The sequence below is a fragment of the Chelmon rostratus genome, chromosome 6 (assembly GCF_017976325.1).
Source record: "Chelmon rostratus isolate fCheRos1 chromosome 6, fCheRos1.pri, whole genome shotgun sequence".
Classification (NCBI taxonomy): domain Eukaryota; kingdom Metazoa; phylum Chordata; class Actinopteri; order Chaetodontiformes; family Chaetodontidae; genus Chelmon; species Chelmon rostratus.
The window spans coordinates 9,648,151-9,673,895 of record NC_055663.1 but is presented as its reverse complement, the minus strand read 5'-3'; the positions used below and the strand labels follow the sequence as shown (position 1 = coordinate 9,673,895).

Here is a 25,745-nt window from a genome sequence, read left to right as displayed (position 1 = left end):
TGCGAGGCTCTGCTGTGGTGAAAGATGTGCTACTCAGTGTTCCTGCAGAGGGAGCCGGCTCAAGCTGCAAACACGTCTTTTTGTATACATGGACATTTCTTGCAGGCAGTTGTAACCGCTGCTTAGTCATAACTGAAGTTCTCACTGATGCTTTAAGCTGTATTCATCAGTAATCTGTAATGCGTGCCATAGCCTGCAAATATGAGGTTCAGTGTGCAAGGTCAATGTTTATGTGTCACAGGATGTGCTCAGGAACATATCCCCACAGTCTCCTGCACAGGAAACACTGAGCTTGCCTTTTATCTCTTCAAGTATGGGAGTTTCACAAACAGTGGCACGCATTGGTGAAATCATTCAGAATATTAAAAACAGCCCTGTTATGCACGTATGAAAGTTCTTGCAGTTGTGATAGTTTTGCAGGCATCGTGGTAAAGAGCACAGTTCTATCTCAGGACATTTTAGACATCCTAAATTTGCTCATGACACCAAATTTAATTGAGGATGCACAGTCAAAGAAGGATCATTAATGCTATAGGTTTCATTATTTCTCTGCAGCACTGGAGATGTGTTACATTTTTATTCCCCAATTCTGTACCTATCAATGTGGTACAAGGCCATAATTTTGTGAAAATGACAACCCATATATTAACTAGCTTGAACGGAAATTCCTGCAAAGTCTTTCAAGACTAACAGTATAGAATGTTTCCATTGTGAGTTTATACTAAAGGCCTTCAAACTCAAAAGATAATGCACATTTAGTTCATTGTACACACTTTGCCTGCAAATCTGTACAATGCAAACAAAACTTGGACTTGACGAGGGATCCCTGACTTGAAAAAGAGCAACAAACAACACACACAGTGGTTCAGGAAAGCCTTTTCTGCTTTAATACAAAGAAAAGAAGCTTTTTAACTTAAAAAAATACAAGATTGGTCTGGATTTTTTTTCCTCCGCAAATTGTCACTTTTCCGTTTCCTAAGAAATGCTGCTGTTCACTGCTGTTCAAACAGCTTGAATTGAATTACATCCCTTCTTTTGCTTTGGACTTCAAACTTGGGGGACGACCCTTCTTGTTTTTTGGCTGAAAATCAGGCCTTTCCTTAAATGACATTTTAATTTTGTACTATTTTAAGTGCCCGCAGTGCCATGTGACACCCTGTCCAGCAGATCCACAAATGTCCTGTCATGTCCACATATTGCATCCATGCTCACCTCATAAAAACCGAGGTACAAGGCAGGGCAAAATTTCTTCCAAAATAGATGTCATTTTATATATATATATATATACACACACATACATATATAGGTATATATATATATACACACACACACACATATATGTGTATACACGCATATATGTGCGTGTATGTGTATATATATATATACGCACACACACATATACATACACACGTGTGTATATATACGTGTGTATATGTGTGCATGATATATATATATGCACACATACATATATATATGCATATATACACACATATGCATATATATACACACATATATATATATAAATAACAATCATATATACACATTCATACATACATATACTAATTTATGTGATGCAAAGAAACAAAAATGTACACATTTCTTCCAAAATTGTAACAAAGACTGGAACGTGTTTTGTTTGCTCTTGAGCAACATCGTGTAGCTGTTTAGCTTCTGTGAGGATTTGTCCACATTTGTGGAAGCCGAGGTGGTCTCCCAGATTTGTGTCCATGTCCAACTGGCAAAGAAATCACAGAGAGGGGGAGAGAGAGAGACTGAGACAGAGAGAGAAATAAAGCATGAAACAGAAAAGAGTTTGGTGGTGCAAGTCGGAATCAATGTAAAAGGAAAGATGAAAATAAGGGTGCGATGGAAGGGGATGCATGTGGAAAATTTTAATGAACCCCCTGACTTATAAGAAAAAACTTTTATCAGGGAGTGTTCACATAAAAAAAATCACAAACAAATTTTGTGTTCTTTTATTACTAAATATAGTGCAACAATAAACATTGCATTTCTTTCATCCTTTCACTTGCGTTTGAGGATGATAAGTTTGCTTTCCCCGACTCTTTTCTGTTCTTAACACTTGTGAATACGAGGCGTAACCCTTGTTCTGTCACTGTCCTGTGCCACAAGGTCAGTCCTCTGTTCTGCAACAAAACAGGCTTCAGATTCAGAGACGTAAACATAACACAGACCCTGCTCAAAACAAGACCAAAAAAAAAAAAAACAGGAGAAACAAAGAATAAAAACAGAACAAGTGTTGGTGTTTTGGGCAGCATGTAATTTTGGAAAGGCAGGGCAGTTTTGATGGTGGCCACGACGCCCGCAGTCAAATAGCCAAATCCTCGAGGAAAAAAAACCCAAGCTGTGTGAACCACAGCGCCCCTCCTGGACAACAGTGTTGTGTGCAGGAACAGCTGAGGCCTTTGGACTGGTCGGGCCTTAGAAGGCCTGCTGGGCTGGGTTGTAGTTGAATGTTGTTGGCACGTGTGGCCTCTCCTCCAGCTTGTCATACTCCAGATGAAATTCCTGCAATTCATGCAATCACAATTTTTAAATGATGGTGAAAGCTCTAAAGCACCACAAAAAGTCAGTAAAGCTCAACACAGACGCCATTTTGCTAGTAATGAAAGTGCAAACAGTTCTTACCTTGGCTACTTTCCTCCAGTTAAGACAATCAAAAAAGTAGTAGGTTCCCCTCTCATAGGCATTGGTCTTCAGTGTAGGCTCCATACCAGGCGCTCTTGTTATCCAAACCCGCTCCTCTTTGTGGTACCTCCAGTCCCTGTTAAAGCTGGAGAGTGAAGTTACGACAGTGAATCTCATGAAATTTTAACCCTCAAAAACATGAATCTCCCTTTTCTGCAGCTTTCACCATTCAAAAGGTGAAGTACTCACAGCTCCACTGCTGCCAGAAGCTGCAGCAGGTCCCCACCATTCATGTAGTACAGGTAGAACAACAGGTCTTCACCATATCGAGCCAGTTTAATTGCAGCCAACTAGAGGCAGGACAGCAAAGAATAAGCAGAATTAGTGCATACTGCACGCACATCCTGAGGACTTGCAAGCACTTATTGTGGCACTGTTCTGAAGCTCATCATTACCTTGTCCCTTATGTGGATATTTGTTAAATATTCAGAGGGAACGTGGAAGTCTGAAAAGACAAGCACAAGTAAGTTAGCAAACTACAATCTTAATGTACTTGCAACAAAACTTTGGATTAATTCATTACATTTTCACTATTCATCAAGTTGCCACATGTGAATGTTTTGCCTCTCATTGGTTATTGGATGCACCCCCTCTTGGAATCGACTACCAGCTCATTTGGACAAACAAAGCATTCGAGCTACACTCGAACCAAATTTTGAGGCTTTCCTTCAACATTTAGTCTTTATCTAACCACAAGCTTCCGCCTCATCTTCTCTTTGGTCTACTTCCTCACTCAAATGAAGCAGCAGTAGAGTGCAACGTAAGTGCTAATGCCTTAAAACGCTGGATTTCAGCAGATCGTACAGTAAAGCCAATTCTATAAAATTATGGGCAATAATCGGGAGAAGTGTGCAGCTGAAGATGAGGAGGCGTCACTTGGTTCCTTAAAACTCTTCTCCTTGCATGCACATCCTGTCTGTCATCATAAAAATGTCTTCAGACTGACTCTTACTCTTGAAAGCTAATCAGCAGCGCCAAATGATCGCTAAAATAAGGTAATTAAAAAAGATTAAACGGGCGTCCTTCTCACATACGTCACGTTAATGTCTTACCAATGTCTTGAGGTCGACAAGGTGATGAAGCCCAAGGAGAGGCGAACTTGGGGTACAAGTTCCTGTCAGGAAAGAGACTTGCAGTAAGTTCTTGCTAACATCAAAACAGAAAGTAAAAGTACAAACTAAGGTGTAAACTTCTGAGTGAGGCAATCATATACAGTATATCTGAGTACTTTTAAGATCATGAACCCTGAAATGTATGCAGGCTATCTGAAAACTATTCAAAAACAAATTGTAAAGAAAGAGCACCATGAAGTGAAGATATTTACAACTGATATTATAGGTTTTTACCAAAAGTTGTTGCGTATTGTTGTGTGAAACTTAGTGGCCTATTACAGTTTGGCATGTTCAGTATTTTCCACCTTTTGTCTTTTAAGTGTGCTCCACTGGTAGCTACAACTTTAGAATCAGGATCTGTTTGTGGTGTAAAATACAGTGAGAAAGCTGATACATTAGGTTTAAGTGGAAACACAGTATTGGTGCTTGGTTAATGTGTAAAATTTAAAGTAATGTGTCTTTTGTGATGTTTTTTACTCTGCAGGAGACAAAAAGGTACAAAGAGTCTTACAGAGAGAAATTCTACCTGCAAAGAGCTAAAGCTGTCTCAGCTAAACATTCAGTGTAAAAATGTCATGCCAGTGAAAAGGAGCGTTAAGTGAGCAGAGTTTAAATTTCATCAGTGAAAAGCTGGACATATGTCTTTGTAACCATGGCGGCCATTTGCGCCTGCAACAGTATCATAGGTCATGTAACATTTAAACGGGCTACAGATTTTTATCACTGGACAGCTGATTTATTAATCCTTTTTACATTTTCATATGACTGCTGGCTTTAGCAGCCAAAAAATCTGCACGTACAGTAGCTTCTACCTAATGAAAGCCTTACAGTTTCTGTATTCAGGGTAGAGTGGCTGTCTTACTCTGGTGAGTTTAAGTTGAGTCCCAGTGTCGTGAGGTCACTTCCTAGCGCCAGATGGACCATCCCCGGGTCAGTCTCTGCTGCCCGGATAAACGTCAGCAGGCCAATCATGCCGAATTGGTCTGTTACCATTCCTGAGGGAATGTTCGTCACCCGACCTGCAGCAGCAGGATAATTCAGAGTTCAACAAACCGCTAAAACTGGGCTGTGATCTCCAGTTAATACTTAGTCTCAATACATTACCTCCATATCTCTAAACCACAATCTGTGCACGCATTGCTGAGCAAACCAAGCCAATTATTTTTTTTAACAAGTGATGGCCACAGACAGAATAATGGACAGATGATGATGGTCTGTATCACAGAGAACATTTTCTTTTAGTTTCCATACTGTAGCCTATCCAATAATTATCTAACACCAAATGCAGGGTAGAGAGCCCAACTGCCTCACCCAAGTTGTGCGATTAAGAAGGGATGTCTCAGTGGAATTGGAGCAATACGATTGGCTGAGAGGTCTCACCATCGGGCAACACCTGGATCCCTTTCTTCTGGTTGTTGTTCTGTGCTGAGGCCGTTTTGTCTCCAGGGAACTTGGGCCCATCTGCATTCGATGTGCTCTTGCTTGTGGAGTTCAAGTTCTACAAGGAAAACCAGTTTTAAACAGAAAAACAAAACATATAAATACATCATAAATAATTACATTTTAACTGTAACCCTGACACACACACCAAAAAATCCCCAGACATCCTGCCAGGTTGTGCTGTAGAGACGCCAGTGGCTCACACTTACAGTTTTGCTGTCATCGTTGTTCAACGTGGGGTCCTTATAGTTTGGGCCAGGCAGTGCAGGGAAATCCTCGTTATGGATGGAGAAATCCTGTGTCTGTTCAGTTGATGGCTTTGTCACCATGCCAACTTGACGATGATGATGAACACAGTGAAGTAGAGATTATAATTCCCCAAAGTGTAATAAGCAAAAAATCTAATCAAAACAAAAGGGTAACATAAACAATTCACGTTTCTGTGCAATAAAAGAAAGCCTTGGCTTGTGTGAACCCAATCAAGCTGATATTCTTTTCCTCTCCTAGGGGAACCTACCGCCTATTGCTTGTGTAAAAATAAGACATTTTCTCTGGCCTACTAATGGCCTACCATAAGGAGCCCGTCCAGCCAGTGGGTTGAGCACCGGTGTTGGGTTTCCAGTCCCTTCTCTCCGACTCCTGTCTGCTAACGCAGGGAAGTCTGACAGATCCAGTCCCGTTACATTTTCACTCCCATCTGCAGCAATAGGAAGGTTAGGCGCTTGTAATGTGTAATGTCACCTTTGACGTAATTTGTCTGTGTAATGATGTGGCAGTTATTAACTTGGTAATCTAATTTTATTACACTGCAAATGAAAGAAAAAAAAAAAGCCCTCCCCTAAGTAATGACTGTTGACCAAACACTACCATCACTCGCTGAATCTGCAGGTTTAAAATAAAAACAATGTTAGTTTAACATTATTTCCAGAAATTAATTGTACTTTTACAGAATGTCAACCAACAAAATCCCCAGATTCATTTAAACTGATCTTCTTGCTTTAAGACACTGCACTGAGACTGGGAACAAGGTTTTTTGTTGGGACGCTTTCGGTAATAGCTAGTGAAGAGAAGAATAACGAGAACTGACGAAAAAAATAAACAATGCCTGTTTCAAGTACTGTGCAGCATAGTGTCTTTCTGAAATCTAATTCTCATTGTGGTTTTTGTATAATCTATTTTTTTTTTATCAGATTGCTGATGCTAATGAATCCCCAAACTAATGACCCATGGTATAACCACCTAGATCAAATATGCTAACCTGTGCCATTGAAGATGCTGCTTGATAATGAGTTGTTCATCCCAAAAGCCTGATTGCGGTTCATACCAAATCCTGACATGCTGCAAAGATAAAAGGAAAAGAAAACAAACGATAAGTTCCCGGTTTCCAAATATTAACTTTACCTAAAATGAAAAGTGTCTATATCAGATATGTAGGATACAAAACAGAAGATCTATACAAGGATGTATCGTGTGTTTAGACCGTGTTTGAGTCAGGACCCGCCTACCTGTTTATGGTGAATGGCTGGCGTGCTGGTTGCTGTTTGGGCATACAGATGATACTGGGCGAGCTGCGGTTGGGGCTGCCCAGCCCCGAGCTGCCCATACTATTGGTCCTGCCGCTCATTCCGATGCCTTGACCGACCTGAGAGTGGTTCAGCATGTTCCTCGAGTTCATCGGCAATGTCCCCCTTTTAAAACACCATCAGGTCAGATTTAGTGGATTTGAAGTTTTGTCATTTCGATTTTCAGGCATATTTTATTGCTATAAACTGTTAAAACTGAGTCTGCAGAATCACAAACAAGCGAACACCTTCATACACACCTGCTTGGTGATGGAGGGGTATGGAGGGACATGGTGGGGACCCCTGTTGTGGGGGTGATATGACTTGGTAGCTGCGTGCCTTGTGTTAGATTTCGGTTTAACTGAGGAGTATTGTTCCCCATGCTCCTTACCGAGAAGCCGAGTGTACCTGCAGAAAGACACGGAAGAAAAACAGGGAGAAAAACAAATACTGTCAGACAACTCAGAGAAAACTCTTCTGCAAATTGTGCCACATTCAGCCTTTCAGTAACTCTGGTTTTATTGATAAGAGTTCCTCACAAACACCTGCTAAGCTCAACCACCCTCCTGCTCACAACAGTTAAAAGCAAGATGTCTTTTCACTCTAGCTATAAGAGAAAACTGATGTGAGCGACTATAGGGACACAACCCACTTACTTTGTGGACCGTACAAACTTGCGCCAAGCTGCGACAGCTGACCCGACGACGATGGTGAGGGAGAGGAAAGCATCTGAAGGAAAACATGTCAGGACAGCGCAGTGTAAGATAACCAGTAAGCTCAAAACATGACAGAATTGTGCCGATACGTTGAACAAACTCACATCTTTGTCCGACCGATGTGGGAACATCGACGGCTGGTTGTAGTACATGCTTTCATCAGTAAAGTCGTTATCGACTACCTCGACGAACTCTACAAATTTCTTTCTAGCACCAAACATGCCTTTTGTCACCTGGAGAGAGAAAAGAGCAGAGCTGCTGTTAAAGACGTTTCAGACGGCAAAGAGGGCAAGAGGAAAAGGAATGCACTAACACAAATATACTTTCATTACGACCTTTTCATTTCTGATTGTAATACACTGGTTACTGTTAGAAAACTATTGTTACAAATATCACCCTTAAACTACCTAAATGTCACCTTATAATAGTGTTGCACAGCCATTAAGATTCAACCATTTTACCATCATTGACAGCATTGCATTATATATGTTCAGCAGCTGCTTGTTCCAGCACTAATACTCCATAACCCTAATATTGAAAGAAACTTTTTGAACACAGGACAATAGTTTCTGTGAGAGCACAATTAAATCAAATGGACACATCATTCCTTCTCATTTGTTTGTAATTCACTGTGACATACTTGGTATATTGGAGTTGTTGCAATAAAGTTTTGAACAGTGTGTGTCTACTTTGTAATGATGCACACGCATACGGGATGAAGATGATGAACTTCCATAACAAAATAAAGTACTTCTCGTGTCTATAACTTGCATGAAATGAATCGCTGACAGCAAAACTAACCGTTCGTTTAGTCCCTATTAATCTTGTCCGGGTTTAAGTCTGTTTTAAATGCTAAACGGTTACTTAATTTGACAGTTGAGAAAAATGATAGCAGCAATGCTAACGTGCTAGTTAGCCAACACTGGTGTAGCTAATGTTAGCAGGCTAAGTGCTTGTAATCAATCTGTGTTAGCTTAGCTACCTTAACGTCAGTTATTAGCGGACTGAAGGCGCTAAATACCTCAACATACCGACACCTTTCAACTGCAAAACACAGTGCTGTTGCTACCAAGCAGCAGTCACTATAAGGCAATAATTTGGGCCCTCTGTGCCTCCATATATCCAGTCAGCTGTCCGCTTTCTCGGCTCAGTGTACGCTCCGTTTGCAGCCAGCAGCAACAGCAGCAGCCAGACCAGCAGCGACAATCTGCTGGAGCTACAGGCTAAAGACGTGTTCCGTGTCGAAACGGAGGAAAACGGGGACATAAATGGCTCATGGCGAAGGCTTACATGTGTGCCGAACCGATTAAATATGACGGAAAATAAGTACAATATCCTCACCGCATCAATTTCCCTTCTCTTCGTTAGATCCAAGATGGCTGTGTGTATTCTGAATCAAGAGAAGTATAGCCTTTGCCCTCTGACCTTACAACCTGCTGACCACTTCCGTACACAAAACCGTGTCAGAGAGCCGCCAGTCGCTCTGGCTGCTGTGCAGTCACCACGAGCAGAGCAGCAGCCAATGAGCCAAGAATGAGTGTACATTCATTATGCACATTTTACAGTGAAAACAAGTGAGAGCACCGCTGTGAAGCCTCTGCCTCCCTCCTGTGATCATGAGCTTTATGAAACAACTGCAGTCACTACAGAGGAGCTTCTGTCAATAATGATGTCAGAATATTCAAATAATAAAGATGCCTGTTGGTTTCTTTTTCCTGTATTCTCTGGGCCTCAGACAATTGTGGTAGTTTGCTAAAGGGGAAATGAGAATTATGTAAATTTCTCTTTGGAGATTAATAAAGTATCTATCTATCTATGAGTGTCACAGGAAACTTAAGGATTTCTTACCAAACAGGTAAAGCCCAGGGGCTCACAAAGCTCCCAGATGTCTGTGTATCAACACGTTTGTGCAAAATTAATTTAAAAAAAAAAATGTCAGTATATACTAGAAAACACAATGTGAGCTTTCTTTAGGGCCTTAAGATGTGCTCTGCTTTAGTCTGATCTTGACCTCCTGTTAGAGCAGGGCCCTGTATCAAAATCATTGTTCTCCTACTTTGGCATAATAATATGTTAAGTTATTCCTTTGTGTAAAAAATATTGCCTGTTTGTCCCGACATGTTGCTGTAAAGGCATGTAGCCTCCTCTGTTTCTAAAGTGTTGATGATATTTGTAAACACACACTGCTTCAACTGATTTCACCATTTGCATTATTTTCTAAAAAAAGTACAGTTTTTAATGATGGTAAAATTTTACTAAAACAATGACTGCAATCTTATCTTTTGTCATCCTGGGAGAAAACAAAACTTTATCACAGAAAGTTGACTTCACTGGAGCCCAGTGGGGCCCCTGGCGGGTTAATCTGGCCTTTCTCTTTGTTAATAACTGAAATTCATGTCCTTTAACTAGCTAACTATAGCTATTGATGATTGATGATTGAACTCGAAGGCTCATTCTTATCCTTGGAAACAGCAGTTTAACAAAATCAAATTCGCGATGCAAGGTACAATTTACCCCATGTCATGGCCTGAGTTGCTCTGTCGTCTTAGAGATGGTTGAGGAAGATTTAGATGGCTTAGTAAACCAAACTGCTGAGGAAGGCCGTGAGATGAGTTTGAAAGCTTTGGAAACATCTTTTTCTTCTTTTCCAAATTTTGACTTGTCACAGCAGGAAGAGCGGGTTTAACTAACGGCATGAACAATGATGGCATCACATGAATACCCTCATAGGACCATCGATCACACTGTGCTTCTCCTGCTATGACATACCAAAATGTCTGCTATGAACAGAGTCTGTTATTATTGTCACTACATGGTTCTTTCTGCGTGCTCGGCCTGGTTTGTACTGTTGTGTGTTAGAGGCCCTCAGGCAGTGAGTGGATAAGGAGAAGAGCAAGTGCTAAAAACAGTCTGTCAGTGAGTGGAAACAGACAAGGGTCGAACCTCGTGATAAGGAAAATGAAATTCCTTCTCAGTTCTATCTGGCCAGAAAATAGCCCTAATGAAGGAATGCAAGATACATGGGCAAATCACACCTCAGGTAGGTAGGGCTGACAAGCCACTTCTTACAGTTAAGAACTGAGACTCCCCCACAAGAGATAAGCAGGTAAATGATATTCCACTTTTAAAACTATATGCCTGCATGAAAAACTAAAACACGAGCACCTGGATTAAGAGGAGTTGTTATGGCACTGAAGTCTCAACCCCACAATGCCCACACAGTCCATGTCCAAGCAATTCAAATGTGGTGCTGGCAAAACCCAGATCTACAGAGCCACGCACCCCCCAACACACTTCAGCACGCCTCGTAGTTTTCCTGGGACTTTATTTAACTTCGTTTCCGTTCCCAGCAGAAACATTTCCAAAGATTAACAACAATCTAAGTCCGAGTAAAACACATCCCTCCCTCACTCCCTCTTTGGTCTGAACGCGAACACTGACAGATTCTTGGGATTATGCCACAGCAGAGGCCCACTTGTCTGGCCCGGTGGCATGGACCCAGAACTGGTCTGACCCGATTAACACAGAATGTAAATGACCTTCGCTGCTCTTTCATCACAAAGCACTTCTTATGCTTATCCATGGCACGCTGCCCCTTTCTGTCTCTCTCTCTCCCACCTCTGTCATCTCGGAGAAGAAGGGGGGAAAGTCATTAGGCACAAATGGGGAGGAGAGAGCAGCTAGCGGTTGCTATCGCCCATGAAAGTCAGGGCAAAGCTCAGAGCCACTGAGAGATAGTGAGAGGGCTGCACTGGGGAATATCTGCCCAGAGAATACAATACTTTTTCAGCTCATTAAGTTGGATAAACAAATGGCTTACTGTAGGAGATACTGAGAGTCATGGACATCAGCAGGAAAGCATTGGAAAGTAGGTGTTTTTCAGTTCTCATTATGATCATCTCTACGTGTTTTTGTCTTTTCTGTTGTCTTAATAATAATGATAGCAATTCAACATCATAATCGTGTAATTGCTACATGCAGCTTCATATGCTGGTGCAGTATTACAAAGGGGCAATACATTGTGACAAACTTGTTTTGTTTTCGCATATTATCAAGATCAATAACTTCAGAGGGCTGCGGTGGAGGCGCATTAATGGGATGCCGTTAAATTTTATGTGAAGATGCCAACTGCCTACCTCAGTGCATCCCTTGTCTGGTGCTAACTTGATGTGGAGGACCAGCAGTGTGTCAGAGACAGGGAGCGAGATGGGCAACGCCATGCGAGGCGTCGTTGCCTTCATTCCCTCAGAGCGCTGCCAACGCTTCTTAGTCGGGGACCTGAAGGAGATGCCACTTGATCGGACCCTGGACCTGAGCAGCCGACAGTTGCGTCGGCTGCCTGTTGCTGCCTGTGTCTTCGATGAGCTGGTGAAGCTTTACCTGAGTGACAACAACCTCAGCAGTTTGCCGGCTGAACTGCGGGGCCTGAAGAAGCTGCAGCTCCTGGCCCTTGACTTTAACTGCTTTGAAGAGCTCCCTGCAGCTGTTTGCAGATTGCCCCAGCTCAGCATCCTTTACCTGGGTAACAACAGGCTTTGCTGTCTTCCAAGGGAATTGAGAGAGCTCAAGGAACTTAGTACTCTCTGGCTGGAGACTAATTGCTTCACTGTTTTCCCCGAGGTTGTTTGTGAGCTCTCTAATCTCAAGACCCTGCACCTCGGTTATAATCAGATACAGAGTTTACCAAAAGAGCTCAGTAGACTAGAAGAGCTAAGAAGTGTCTGGCTTGCAGGGAACCAGCTGGCAGAGTTCCCACCAGTGTTGCTGGAAATGCACTTTCTAGCCGTCATTGATGTGGATCGGAACAAAATACGCCGCTTCCCAGGCCTGTCTCACTTGCAGGGGTTGAAACTCGTCATCTATGACCACAATCCTTGCGTGAACGCCCCGGCGGTAGGCGAGGGAGTGAGAAGAGTCGGGCGCTGGGCGGACAGCCCGGACGACGAACAGGAAGATGATGGGTCAAAAGCGGCGAGCGAGGCGACAGCAGAGGTCACGGAAGCACACGGCGAGGAGGAGCTTGACATGTAGGCTCAAGGAACAAAGTGACCTTCGGCTGTGGTGAGGCCTGTTGGTGCAGGATGACGTTCAAGTGGAACACTTAGAGCGGAGTGGTGTGTTGTACATCAGGCTTCACCATATATGGTGAAGCCAGTCATATGAGCTTTAATATAAGACACAAAGTACTTCAAAAACAAGGCGTGTGCAAACAGGGAAATTAGAATCCTGAAAGTAAAAAAAATGTTTCATATGTTTGGTTACTTACACTGAATGAAATGTTGAATTTGTAAAACTGCGTATGCCTTCAAATGATTAGTAACAACAACAGTGAAATTGCTGTTATTTATCTTATGGAACAAGACATACATCTTATGTATGTAGTATCTGTGGGATCAACAGGGTAACAGTACTGGCAAGCTTGTATTCCTGCTTAATAAATGTTAGTGTTGTGTTTGCAGGACAGCGAAACATGCTTGTCTGTTAAAATGGCCATGCAGTTAGTTGTTACAGAGGTCATTTGTGATGTCACTACATGCAAAACATAACCATTAAGTCAACAACAGGCTTGAGATAGCACAATATAAACTCAAAGATAATGTGTGAGTTCTTAGGTTATAGTGCAGGGACTGAGGTTAAAAAAATAAAAAAAGGATTTGCTACGCAAATTCTTGTTCCAGCAGAGCCTGAGATAATATCTGTACCTGCTGAGGCTAAATACAGTGAAGATTTTAATACCAGTGATGGATGGCTTAAGTCAATTAGTGCACGCCTTATCCAGACCAATGCATAATTCATCAGATAGATCAGGGCTGTGGCTTTGAATAAAGACTGCTAATGGGCCTTCATATCATCGCTATGAGGTTCTGACCTGAAACGGATCGTAAGTGCAGCTTTCCAACTCCTCGGTGTACCAGGAAAATGTTCTGTAAGATTAAATGTCATTCCGCAATGGATCAATTTGTGCATTTTGTACCCTTGCAACCAAAATGTAGGAAAATTGATTAAAATGTACATACCAGCCCTTTCACTGGAAATGTGACGCTTTCAAACAGCATGAACACACTGAGCTTCTGTATTTCCAGCTTGAATTCATCTTATTGTACATGCTTAAGTACTTCTAGAGGCTCGGTGAACATAGAAAGACATCTTCCTGTTTTCTAATTCAAATACTGTACAGTGTATGTCAAACATGCACTTGTTGATTCTGTCATACTGCCCTCTTGCACACCTAAATCCAAATATTTCACCCACAGCATCAACAGCGAGGACATGTGGGGTTCTGTCTAATGCCATGACAAATTCAGGGTCTTCTGAATTTCTCACATGTATCTTTGTTATGTAGTTTGATCTGTCTTGAAAGAGAGCAGGAACACAACATGCCTCCACTGTGGACATACCTCTTTCATCAAACATTTCTTTCTTGGTTACTGTTTGCAAACTGTATAACTGTGCATTTTATTTCCTCATTGCATAGAAATATGAGTGTGCATTTGCCTTATTTAACCATTTGTTTTTATTTTCCTCTGATTCACTTTTCAATGCAAATGTCACTGTTGGTGTTACAATAAGCTGAATCAAAGTTCCCTGTAAACGCAAAAACTATACTGACCCCGTTCAAATCAATGTATATCACCACTGACACTGATTTTCAGGAATCTTTTACCATTTTTTTGACAATAGTTTTTTGTTTGTTTTTATGGTTTCATCAGAATAATAAAAAAGGTGCATCACATTCTCGTATATAAAAGCAGTAATGACTTTATCGGAAGTGTAAGTGTGTTTAATATCTTCTATTTCCAACAACAATCATTGTGAGATAAGGTTTGTGTTAGTCACTGTAAAAGCACAATCAGATGTAATTATGGACATCATATCAAACTGGATAACTGTCATAAACTATATTTTATCGATGTTAAATATCATGACGGTAGAACATTTGTAAGACATGTATATTGTTTGACTGGTTAAAGTGTTATAAATCTAGTATTCATGATAGATTTTAAAAAGCTTTTTTTTCAAATAGGCTTAGGAAATAGGAACTTTGGGAATCTCACATCATACACTAAAATTACAAAAAAAAAAGTCGTTGGGACTTCATGAACATTTTCTGCAAACCCTACTGTGCCAAAATGATCAGATTTGTCTGTAGACAAAAATTCTGTTGATACCTAGAGCTACTTTATTATTTGACAGGGATGTCACCCAGTCTTACGCAGTAAAGACAGAGACGTGCGCTGATCGGTGTGCTGTAATTTATTCAAAGCAGAAATAACACCCACTCATATAACTTCAGAGGCTTTTACTGCATACAGATATTGTGCATGACAGAATCCAGGATAACAGATCATGAGAGCATTATAAGTTCAACAATATCTTTGGTACAACATTCCACATCAATACAACTTGCACAAACCCTAAGAGCCCTAAATACATGGAGTCATATACCAGCAATTCCTGCATCACCTTCACTTTATTAGCTCTAACAACCAGCAACAATTTCAGAACAGTAATGTCACTTTTTCTTCTCATACTGTATGTTCTTTGACGTTAAATACAAACATGTTAAATTAACAGACTTTTAATCAACTTATATTACTTAAAAGACCCAGCTAAAACACCTTGGTGCTTTGTTGTAAGGAAAACACAATAAATACAACTTTAATAACATTAAAGTGCAGAGTGGAAACTGCACTGTAACAGACACTGAAGAGAAAGGCCTGATGGAATGAACAGCAGCTTTGTAAACACGCTGAAGCCTTAACTAAATGTGTAAATCACCCGTTACACTGAAACAGAACGTCTCTGTTTGCACGATGAAAAAGCAACAAATTCCTTATGTGCCTCAGGCTGGACCCATTCCACATTTTTTCAAGGAAGTTAGTAAAAACAAAGACACTTTTTAGGTGCATTTTACAAATCTAATTGCTCTGAGAGAGCCTCTAGAGTAAAACTGACACGAGGCTTGTTTGTATGTATCCTCTAAAAGGGTGGGAACTTTCCAACTTCCAACTTCCAAAAATGAACATCAAATTTTGTTTCAAGGGTGGGGCAGCTAGATTCATAAACAGAATCAACTCTGCTGAGTTGATGCTGGTATGATTACCAGGATGTGTGCTTCAGCCATTGTAGGCTGGCCATGATGTGAAAAAGCCACCTAACACAACATCGGAGAAGTCAACCATGGGCGTGTTCAACTTACTTTAAAAAGGTGTGTTCAATTGTTGATGGTAAAGTCAAATTCCCTGGCGGACACGCTAGAGCTGGAATGTCATATCTCCTGCTTTGGCCACTAAAACTCAGATGGCACAAACACAAGACTGTAGAGGTTTAGAGCAGGCTTCCTCCTGAGCAGAAAGCAAGTGAACAGAAATGAGCAGAGGTCAAATTTACAGTGAGGTAAAGTGTTTTCAAGACGAGACAATAAGCTGTAAATAGCTAGCTAAAACAACACAAGTATTATATTCTCATGCATCTGTATTCTGCCCTACTCAAACATGCCAAACATGAGTCAACCAATTATGTGCCAAATCACGTTCAACATCTTCTGAGGCAAGTGATGGGACATTGTGTGGCATGTGAGCATATACTCTAGGTACTTAAGCTGTGTGCAGTGCCATGGTTCACAGGCTCATCCACGGTCCAGGTCTCTGTCGGAGTGTTGTCTCACCCTGCTGAGGCACCTGGCATCCATCCAACACATCAGACCTGTCTGTCTCCTCTGGCCCCGTAGAGTCATGAGACCCTTCCTCCTTGGTATCTGGCACATCAGCCCCCGAGGCATCTGGGAGCACTGAGGGCTTCTTTGACGACTGCTCTGCCACCGTGTCATTTACTTGGAGATCAGATGCTTCATTCACAGCTCCAATCACTTTAGGGGCATTGAGTTCCTTCTGCGAGTTTTCCTTCTCCATGCGCTTCCGAGCCTCCTCTCTCCTCTGCTGGATGCGGGTGTTATCTCCCATCATGACCCTGACTCTTACTTGGTCTGGAGGCCAGAGGCCACCCCATATGAACTGCAGGTAGCTGAACAGCACAATGACGCTGAGGAAGGCAAAGTTGGTGGCCACGCCGATCACTGCAGACGTCAGGGGAAAGTTGTACAGAATGTACCGTATACCGGTGAAGTAAGCATGGATACGGAGCTGAGATGAGTAGATCTGCACTCGTTTGGACTGGATCTCAATGACTGCACCGACAGTGGGTTGATAAGCGTTTGTCTTGTAGTCTGAGAAGAGCTCAACTTCTATGAGTTGCTTCTGCTCAGCCATCCCACTCAAAAGGAAAGGAGAGAACAGTAAAGTGCTCAGGCTCTGCAGAAGGCTGGAGCGGTAGTGCAGCATTGTGGACCGTCGCACTGATGAGACAGTCTTCCATCCTCTGGTATAAGAGGACATCTTGACCATGAACATACCCAGCTGTTCATTGACTGGAGACTCTGGCATCTCCAACTCCAGTGATACTCGATAAGGCTGGCCGTAAGCCATCACCTGGTCCCTCTCATTCTTCATGAAAGAGATGTTGGCTGTGGGGAATGAACAAAGCGCTGACTCTGAGGCATCACAATCAGAAGTGTACTGGAAGTGCACAGGGGTGGAGAAGCTCACAGTGGGCATGTAGGAGTAATAGAAGCTTCCATAGAGAAAGATGGACACCCAAAGAAGCAGAACCAGGACACATAACAGGATGGCAGCCTGAAATAAAGTCCGCCGGGCTTTGAGGAGTGTCACAGCTGCCACATCCTGCAGCCAGTGTAGAACCGATCCCATCGCACCACCCATCGTGTCTGATCCAGAACACAGCGACCTTCTCCTGTTCCTGGTTTGGGCAGTTGTTCCTTCTGCGAGCCCTGCTGACTGCTGCCGCTGTGGTGGGTCCTCCTTATGTTCAGACATCAGTGGGTGGCTCCTCTCCGAAACTGTAGAACGTTAATTGCTTATCTTCGCCCTCCCATGTCTACTCTGTTGAACTTACTGACGTTACACACTCGCTCAGCTAAGGTCCAGGTTTTAGCTCGTTTAGCTAGTTACTGCTAGTTTGGTCCACAAGCAATGTAAGCTACTCTACAAAATCAACATTTCCTTGACTTCTGCCTAAAGGTTAAACGTTGATGTTGTGAACTGACTTGTTCGGAGGGTGTCTTAGCTCTTTAGCAACTTAGCTGGCGTTCCCTAATAGCTGCTGCTACACACAAAAACACGACCTTATGAACCGGAAGATGTTACCTTGTTGAAGCAGCCGAGCAGAGCTGCAACAACGACACCAGTCTCCGGAGCAAGCCTTCAGACTGACAGTCAACAATGGGGAAGAAAAGTCGCCTCACAGGAGGAGCAGTTGGTCGGAGAACGATCCTACAGCTTTCACCCCCAGGGCTCCGTGGTGGGAATGCCGGAGAAAGGGAAGAAGTACCCTCGGGATCTGATGGTAATTTCTTTTTAAACATGCTATCCGTGGCTCGTACTCTAGGGGTGAAGAATGGGCCCGTCTGGTTAAAAAAAAATCGATTCACTCAACGAAATTTAGCTGCCGAAATTAGTTAGCTTCTAGTGCATTGATGCACCGTCACCAAGAAATAACTAAATGACAGCTATGGCCCATGAAACGTGACCGTTGTGTTTTCGTGTAATGGATTGACTAGAAGCTAGCGACTAGCGTGCTAAACTAGCAGTTAGCAAGCTAGTACTTCATGTGAGCCAGCCAAAATAGACTTATGACAAATGGACGTGATCAACCCACCTAACACAAATACCGTTCAATTTAACGTGCTTTATCTACGAGTATAAGGACGGTGCCCGCATGGGTGAATAGCATTAGTTTTTAACATAAGATGTAGTGTGTGAATGCTCGTGGCTAATGCTTACGTTACAACTAGCTTGCTATAGCAACTGCTGAAGCTCAACGTTATCCTCTTGGCTGCAGATGAACAGGAGGGTGATGGCCACAGATTCGTGAGAGAAATACGCACAAACATGAAGGCTCCTGCAGTAAAGGCCACAGGTAAAGTAATCGTGTGTGTACGTGTCTGTGTTTCTCATACAATGGAACCAAGACATGATTGAACAGAGTGTTTTTTAATTTCTCATTGTAGAAGGGTTGTCCTTGCTTGGAGCCTATGAGGATAGTGATGACGAGGAAGCTGGAGACTCTCAGCGTTCAGCAGCAAATTCCCAACATAACCAGTCGACCGACATCGACAGTACATTGGCCAATTTCATGGCTGTGAGTATAATTTGCTGTATCTCAATCCTCTCATTTGGTCTTTTGATTCTGAACCAGTGTTTATGTTAAGCTTGTGTTTTCTATTAAGATGTGTCCTTTCAAGATAAGTATGTTGATACTCATAAGTAAACATATACTTATTAGTGCTACAGTAAAGGCTGTAGGCGACTGCATAATATTTATGTATGGTTCACAACACCTAACACAGTGTTGTTGTCATTACTGAGGTGCATAATGAAGCAACTGGTGTGTACTTTTGTCAGGCTCAGACCTGTACAGAAATGCATGTTCCTGGTTCAGTTCTGTGTGATTTAAATGTAATAGTACATCTAACAAGTGTGTCTAGATCAGTTCAAAAACACAACGAAATAAATAGAATGTCTCTATCCACTATATCATTTGAACAAGTGAGAGGATGGCAGGTTATACAAAAATGAAAACTCTCCAAAGTCTCCTTTTAAAATGAATATTACAAGGATTCATGATGAGAAATTGGACAGTATAGTATGTATTTGTGACTTGAGGGGAGATTAAAATTAGATTTGTGGGCCAATTGTGGGTGGTACAAAGTAGACCGAAGGTTTTGCTTTTCTTGATTTAGAATCAATTTTGTGTAGATTTCTAACTTGGGCCCAATTTTTCATTAAAAAATGACATTATTCATGTAAGTAAAGTAGTGCGTAGGGCAGTGTGGGTTATTCTTAGGACTGAAAAAAATGTTTTTGTCAAAAATATTAATTCCTCTTGCCATTTTTCCCACCACAGGAAATTGATGCAATCACCACTCAGCCAAGTTTAGATGATGCAGCATCTCATTCTTCAGTCCCAACTATCGCCCCTCCCCGACCTGAGGTTAATACTCAGCAGCCAGCCGCCAGTGAAGAACAGAATCAACAAAGCACAGAGTTTGAGTACAATACTCAGTACTCACTAGCTGGAGGTAACTGTCTGTGCTGTCCTGATGTCCTCGTCTGATTAACTATGGACTCTTTTTCAAGTCTTTGCATTTTGATACTTTAACAGAGCAGTCACATATTGCTTATAGTTGTTTTTCTCTTTGGTATTAGAGGTGTTGGCTTACTTGAAGTTGAGAGCTTCTGAGCTTCTCGTGATTTAAAAAATATTTTTTTTGCAGTGGGTGTAGAGATGGGAGACTGGCAGGAGGTTTGGGATGAGAATTCTGGCTGCTACTACTACTGGAACACTCTTACCAATGAGGTGTCCTGGGAACTGCCTCACTATCTAGCTGATCAGGTTCAAAGCTTGGGGCAGTATACCAACAGGTAAGAGGAACTTACAGAGCGAGAGTATTATCACAACTTTATGAATAACATCTTTATCTTGAAGCCAGAAAAAAATCACTGTACTTACCATACATAATCTGAAGAACACTTGCCTCCAGTACAGAAAGCTGTATAAGATCTATTTTTTCAAATTTTCTTTGTAGCACTAGTGTCAACGGCAATGGCACAACACCTGCAGGTTATCACACAGAGGAAAACGCTGCATCTGTTGCAGTACCGACATCAGTTAAAGAGACCAAAGTGAAGGCAAGTTTAAGTTTAAGTCCAACGCAAATATAATTCACCCTTTGTGGTGTTCAAGAGTTCTTTCTCATGAGTTTTAATATTTTGCCCTCATGTTTTGTCGAAAAGGAGGTAATTGAGAGTGTCGTAGGCCTCACAAGTGAAGAGGAGGAGCGTCGCGGAGTGGCTGCATCTCTGCTTGGTCCTCTGATCCCCTCTGAAGTGAAAGAAGCAGAAGAAAAATGGAGAAAAAGACTGCTTAAAAGTGTGGATGAGCCAGAGAACAATTTGGATTCTGACGGAGAAGGTGTTCGCCCTGCAGCATCCCCCTCTACCCCTCTGCAGGAACCCGACTCAGCCCCCACTGTCCAGAAAGATCTTTGTACCAAGAAGCAGTCAGGTGACAACTCAGATGCTGAGGAGGAGACAGAAGAGGACACAATGGAGCTGGAACTAGCTCTGGAGAGGAAAAAGGTGGGGGTTTCTTTCAGTGCACAACTTTGAGTTTCTGGCAGGAATTGGCATCAAGCTGTTATTTAGTGTACAGCAGTGGTGTTTCAGAATTGGTGGCAAATGTTATTATCAGTGTGACCGAGTTCTAACCTGTTGTTCTGACTCTTAGGCTGAGCTAAGGGCGCTGGAGGAGGGTGATGGGAGTGCAGGGGGCTCCAGTCCTTGCTCTGAGACAAGCCAAGAAACCTCTGGTTCTCGTGGTCTTCCACTGAAGAAAAACCGCTGGAAGACCGCCTTCCCCTGTGCTGCCAGCCCCGACTCCAACAGCAGAGGTTCAGACCTACAGGAAAACACAGAGATGGGTGAGTCCACCGGAGGGTGGTTTACATCACAGGAGTGGGTGAAATTACATTAAAAATCCCTCATTTAAAAGTTTTTTGGAAAAGATTCCTGCATACTTAAATGCCTTTCTTTTGTCCTGTAGCACCATCTAAAGTCCTGGAGAGTGTTGCAGAAGGAGAAGATAAGGAAACAGACAGCTCTGATGAGAAAACTGTTTCAAAACTTCCAGTTAAAGAAGAGGTGGAAACACCTGAGCTCAAGGTAAAAACTTGTTACTATCACTCCTCATAATAACTGTGACAATATCCTTTAAGACTTTTGTTTTTGATGCTGAAAACATACAGTTTCAGATTGGACAACTGGCTAACACTTTAACCAGCAAGATGGAGTTCCTGGGGATAAACAAAAAGGCCATCTCAAACTTTCAGTTGCTTCTGCTACAAACTGAGGTGAGAGGATAATGGTTGAGTTTTGAAGCAATATCATCCTAGCTTCTACATGTAGCTATATCCCTGTGGGACTTTTAAAATATTTAATGATATTTAATTTTGTTTCATATAATTTTGCACACAGCCATGTGGTAGTACTTAATATTTAAAATTCTAATTATAATCTATCACAGGGTGTCATTTTGGAAACTTGCTGTAATTACTCTTCCATATTACTCATCTATCTTGTGGCTCTTCTGTCCTTGTAATCTGTCTCTTAACTCTTTTACTCACTGTCTCCTGTCTCTATCCTATTTCTATTGCTTACCCCCCCCCCAGACTCGAATTGCTGACTGGAGGGAAGGCGCTCTGAATGGGGTCTATCTTCGCCGCAGGCTGCAGGAAGCTGCCGAACACATAAAATATTACGAACTTAACGCCGCCCCTAAAGGCTGGTCCTGCCACTGGGACAGGTACGCGCTCCTTACCTTTTCACATCTCTAAACTCCCTCGTCCCCCAAAATCTTACGGTGTGACTACAACCCCCTCAGTGCCGAGGTTGCAGACTTTGTAACATGACTTGGGGAGAAGCTAAACCAGTCCGAGAGGATCAAAATACTTACCAGAAACAGACTCTTCAGGTTTCTGTGATGCAATCCTGGCACTCTGCCTTGCACGTACTGGTATGGGAGCATCCACTCTGGGCCAGCCTGCTTCCTGTTTAAATATACCTGCCACAGAGAGGACTCCCTGTCCCTGTAACACAGACTCTTAAGCCCTTTGTTGTGAGGGCATTTTGTAGACTGATTATGGGTCCAGTCAGTGGAAAAATTGGGAGGCGGGGATATGGTAGGAAGGTTGGTGGCGTGGGAGAGCTTTGCACTTTACAGGACTACAACACCCAGAATGCAATGCAGACAGAGTGATGCCCTGGAAACGAGGAGTGTCACGCATCAAATAAAAGGTGAAGATGGAGCAATGACGGGGACCCAGCAGGTCAGACCTACTCTATTTCTTATGTCTTCCTGTTTTTTATTTTCTTCTTTCTGATGTAAAAACGAGTTGACTGTGTGCTTGTTATTTTCTGAACTATGGTTGTTGATTATGATGATGATGATGGTGCTTCCTTCCTGGCGTCTTCCTGTGTCTGGGAGGGAATATTTGTCTAAAACGGAACAATTGTGACAACCATGGTCTGAGCTGCTGAATGCTACTTTCAGGACCTAGAGATGATTTGTTTTGCTTTCTTTGTTTTTGAGAGCAAGGTGGGTGCCCTATCCACATCCATAACCACACTCTAATTGGGCCCTTTTGGATGGCTAAAGTTGCTGTCCATACCAACAATCCTGCCCCCTACTGTGGCCATTATGTCCATTCCCTTGCCCCTCTGTCCCAGGGTATCATGCCACTCCAGCCAGTTGCCAGGCCGGTCGTTGAGACTCTTGCCCTCTATCTCTGTTGTCCCACTTTTTAGAGAGCACAGGCGGTATTTCTATGTGAACGACCGGACCAGTGCCTCCCAGTGGGATTTCCCAACAGAGGAGAGCAGGGACGAAGACCTGAAGGGCAGCCAAGATATCCAGGCACAGACGTCCAGCCAAGGGGATACCAAAGCATCATCTGCATCTGCTGGTAGGGTCACAGGTCAGTCTGTGGCTACTATTGCTGCTTCTTAGACAAGCCTGTCAAGTGTTTTGTTTAATGACTTTAGAAATCAAAAGTGCATTAATGTTCCTACAAGTTTCCTTTTGAATATGTGCATGCATGATGCTCAGAGAATATTTCTTTGCTTCATTAAGTACATACAGTGTGACAAAATGCTATCCTCACTCACATCCAATGTTGTCACCTTTTTTTTTTTTTTTTAAATAGGGTCTTATACCTCCGCTGCCCCACCACCAGCACCACCACCTCAGCCCAGTGCATCATCCCTCTGGTCCCCATCCCAACCTCCTCTTCCTGACAGCCCACCTCCACCCTCCAACCACCCCCCTCCTCCGCCTCTCCCCCCAGGTTCACCACCTCCACCTCCTCCCCCTCCTGACAGCGATGGAGAGATCATGGAGGTGGAGATGGAGATGGATGATGATAATGACGGGGAGCCTCCAGCCCCTGGAACTGAGGAAGACAGCAGTGGGAGGCCTCCTTTACCCCCAGGCACTGCTAACATGAAGGTATGAGAGTAAACAAGTTCCCTCTTTAATGAGTGTACTCTTGTTAATGGTGTACTTGATCATGCTGCATGTGTGAAGTCAGAATAAAAGAGGACAGCAGTTGTTAACTTTTATTATATTTCTTGTCACTCACACAGATTGTGGAGTCGTCAGGCCCCTTGGGGAAGGGTCAGAAACGTAAAGCTGGCCAGCTGAATAAAGCCATTACTATTGGCAGCAGTCCCATTCTCTACACCCAGCCTGCTGCTAGTGCAGGTAAAACAATATCCCTACACAACATCTGCAGTTATAGTATGAATTATAGTAAAGTAGAGTAAAGGTACACCAGAGTAACACTTCACTACGTCACTCTAGTTAGGGTTGTTGTTATAAACAAATATTTGCAAAACTTAAATCAACCTTTCTAAGTGTTTACCCAATTAAGTTTTCTCTCTGTCTACAGCCCCTCTAATGTCAGCAACTGCCTACTGGGGTGTGCCGGCTGTCGCTGCCCCTTTAGCCCCTTGTGAACCTCCTCCACCTCCTGTCCCAGCCCTACCTCCTCAGCCGCCACTGCCACCATCCCAGCCACCCTACGAACCACCTGGAGCCAAAGCTATGCCCACAGACAAGAGCAAGAAAGCGAAAAAGGACAAGGTTAGTATTGGAGTTAGCGTTTCACATCGAGTGTCAAAGAAGGGCAGTACGTAAATTACAAAAATCTGCTTTGACACCAGTACTATTCAGTATTGTCTGATTTCCAGTGTAAATCTTCTGTATTGATTTTTCTTCATTTTAATTTTTGTAAAGCATACACAGTCAAGCTATCCTTGTAAATAAATGATTAAATGTAACATAAAAAAGAACGGACAGTTGTCCAAGACAGTGGATTGACTGTTGTCCTCCTGTGTCTCTGTAGTCGAAGAAGAGCAAGATCAAAATGCCTTCGTTGGTGAAGAAGTGGCAGAGCATCCAGAAGGAGCTGGATGAGGAAGACAAGAGCAGCTCCAGTGACGAAGACAGAGATCAGCTTAACAAGAAGAGCATCGAGGAGTGGAAGCAACAGCAGTTCCTTTCGTATGTTTATGTTTGAATAGACTAAGAAAAATAATAATTATGACATAAGGCAGTAGCTACACGTTCTTTGTTTCGTCTAACTGTTCCATTTTGGTAACCCTTCACTAAATGTAACTTTTTTTATTCTACAGAGGAAAAGCTTCGAAGAATGCCAACTTTGAGGCACTTCCCGAAGACTGGCGGCAGCGACTGAAGAAACGGAAGACGACAAATAACACGTAACATCTGGCCTGGGTCATACACCGCCCAGTCAACGTTTTATAAAATCCACTCCAACCATTTCCATAAGGTCATGCTTCCCCAGCTTTAGTTTTCTCTAATGATAAATGGAATTTCTTTGCCATTTTCCTTGATCATGATGGATACATTTAGAGGCTCTTACATGGCAGGCCATTCACCAGAGGGGTTTGAATGTCATTTTCGTGTTTTTGTAGCCACTATTGTAAATGTGCCAAATGTCTTGAGTTCATCAGAAATACTTCACCATTTTGTATAGACCCCAGTTAGATGACCACCACAGTTTGTTTGGAGGGATTGTCTATTTTATTGAGCATTTTTACAATTGTGTACATAAACTGTATAATGGGATAAGCCATGTTTTTGGAAGGGGAGGGACTGCCACTGAAGTTGTACATTTTGTAAGAAGTTATTAAACTGTTTTTTGCAAAGCTATTGCTTTATTTGTTTTTTAATAGTTTCTGTAGTTTGTATTAATTAAAAACAAAAGTTTTAGACAACGTGTTTATTTAATTACTCCTTTACTATTTCATTTTTTAAAACACATTTTTGTTAGACATGATGTTGCTTGGTTTCAAGAACACTAGTACAAAGTAGAGTAATATACATGATAAATTAATCACATAGACAGCAGAACACTGTTAAGGCTGCAGTTTTATCGTCATATATTCACAATCTGCGCCATCCCCGCTTTTTGACGGCAAATCGTCCGTAGACAGATTTACCGGTTTTCTGACGCAATTTCCTGCACGTTAGAAGCACTTGCATGGCAT

The 25,745-nt window shown here is 42.4% G+C and overlaps 4 protein-coding genes across 6 annotated transcripts; 2 read left to right on the top strand and 2 right to left on the bottom strand.

Annotated features, from left to right (window-relative positions):
- Positions 1-1,509: 1,509 nt before the first annotated feature.
- cnot2 (CCR4-NOT transcription complex, subunit 2) lies at positions 1,510-8,888 on the bottom strand. The gene is made up of 15 exons (XM_041938766.1): positions 8,881-8,888; positions 7,644-7,772; positions 7,480-7,552; positions 7,084-7,231; positions 6,767-6,949; positions 6,520-6,599; positions 5,833-5,958; positions 5,471-5,595; positions 5,202-5,319; positions 4,684-4,840; positions 3,762-3,823; positions 3,105-3,154; positions 2,899-2,999; positions 2,650-2,794; positions 1,510-2,529 (listed from the first exon to the last, which is right to left on the bottom strand). Exons 2-15 carry the CDS (start codon positions 7,758-7,760, stop codon positions 2,443-2,445), a joined length of 1,572 nt encoding a protein of 523 aa, XP_041794700.1. The 5' UTR covers positions 7,761-7,772; positions 8,881-8,888; the 3' UTR covers positions 1,510-2,442.
- Positions 8,889-11,709: 2,821 nt separating this feature from the next.
- On the top strand, positions 11,710-12,570 carry lrrc10 (leucine rich repeat containing 10). Its single transcript, XM_041939821.1, has one exon. It carries the CDS (start codon positions 11,746-11,748, stop codon positions 12,568-12,570), a length of 825 nt encoding a protein of 274 aa, XP_041795755.1. The 5' UTR covers positions 11,710-11,745.
- Positions 12,571-14,783: 2,213 nt separating this feature from the next.
- On the bottom strand, positions 14,784-17,769 carry LOC121607851 (seipin-like). Of its 2 annotated transcripts, XM_041938855.1 has the most exons (2): positions 16,208-17,769; positions 14,784-15,884 (listed from the first exon to the last, which is right to left on the bottom strand). In XM_041938855.1, exons 1-2 carry the CDS (start codon positions 17,430-17,432, stop codon positions 15,868-15,870), a joined length of 1,242 nt encoding a protein of 413 aa, XP_041794789.1. In that variant the 5' UTR covers positions 17,433-17,769; the 3' UTR covers positions 14,784-15,867. The 2 variants fall into 2 exon arrangements, with proteins under 2 accessions (XP_041794789.1, XP_041794788.1); XM_041938854.1 differs by having other exon boundaries at positions 14,784-17,768.
- Positions 17,431-25,405, top strand: fnbp4 (formin binding protein 4). 2 transcript variants are annotated; one of them, XM_041938853.1, is made up of 17 exons: positions 17,431-17,961; positions 18,457-18,534; positions 18,626-18,756; positions 19,522-19,696; positions 19,892-20,039; positions 20,204-20,306; positions 20,412-20,756; positions 20,905-21,097; positions 21,220-21,338; positions 21,422-21,526; positions 21,845-21,978; positions 22,980-23,137; positions 23,378-23,679; positions 23,817-23,934; positions 24,122-24,315; positions 24,578-24,735; positions 24,867-25,405. In XM_041938853.1, exons 1-17 carry the CDS (start codon positions 17,838-17,840, stop codon positions 24,955-24,957), a joined length of 2,676 nt encoding a protein of 891 aa, XP_041794787.1. In that variant the 5' UTR covers positions 17,431-17,837; the 3' UTR covers positions 24,958-25,405. The 2 variants fall into 2 exon arrangements, with proteins under 2 accessions (XP_041794787.1, XP_041794786.1); XM_041938852.1 differs by having other exon boundaries at positions 17,441-17,961; positions 22,980-23,149.
- Positions 25,406-25,745: the final 340 nt, after the last annotated feature.

Coding starts and splice junctions, on each gene's coding strand:
- LOC121607851 (XM_041938854.1), bottom strand. CDS start 17,432: ATGTCTGAACATAAGGAGGACCCACCACAGCGGCAGCAGTCAGCAGGG.
- cnot2 (XM_041938766.1), bottom strand. CDS start 7,760: ATGTTTGGTGCTAGAAAGAAATTTGTAGAGTTCGTCGAGGTAGTCGAT. Junction 5,959..6,519: donor CAGCATCTTCAATGGCACAG/GTTAGCATATTT, acceptor CTATTGCTGCAG/ATGGGAGTGAAAATGTAACG. Junction 2,530..2,649: donor ACTGGAGGAAAGTAGCCAAG/GTAAGAACTGTT, acceptor CATGAATTGCAG/GAATTTCATCTGGAGTATGA.
- lrrc10 (XM_041939821.1), top strand. CDS start 11,746: ATGGGCAACGCCATGCGAGGCGTCGTTGCCTTCATTCCCTCAGAGCGC.
- fnbp4 (XM_041938852.1), top strand. CDS start 17,838: ATGGGGAAGAAAAGTCGCCTCACAGGAGGAGCAGTTGGTCGGAGAACG. Junction 21,979..22,979: donor TGGTCCTGCCACTGGGACAG/GTACGCGCTCCT, acceptor CCCACTTTTTAG/AGAGCACAGGCGGTATTTCT. Junction 23,680..23,816: donor CAGGCACTGCTAACATGAAG/GTATGAGAGTAA, acceptor TCACTCACACAG/ATTGTGGAGTCGTCAGGCCC.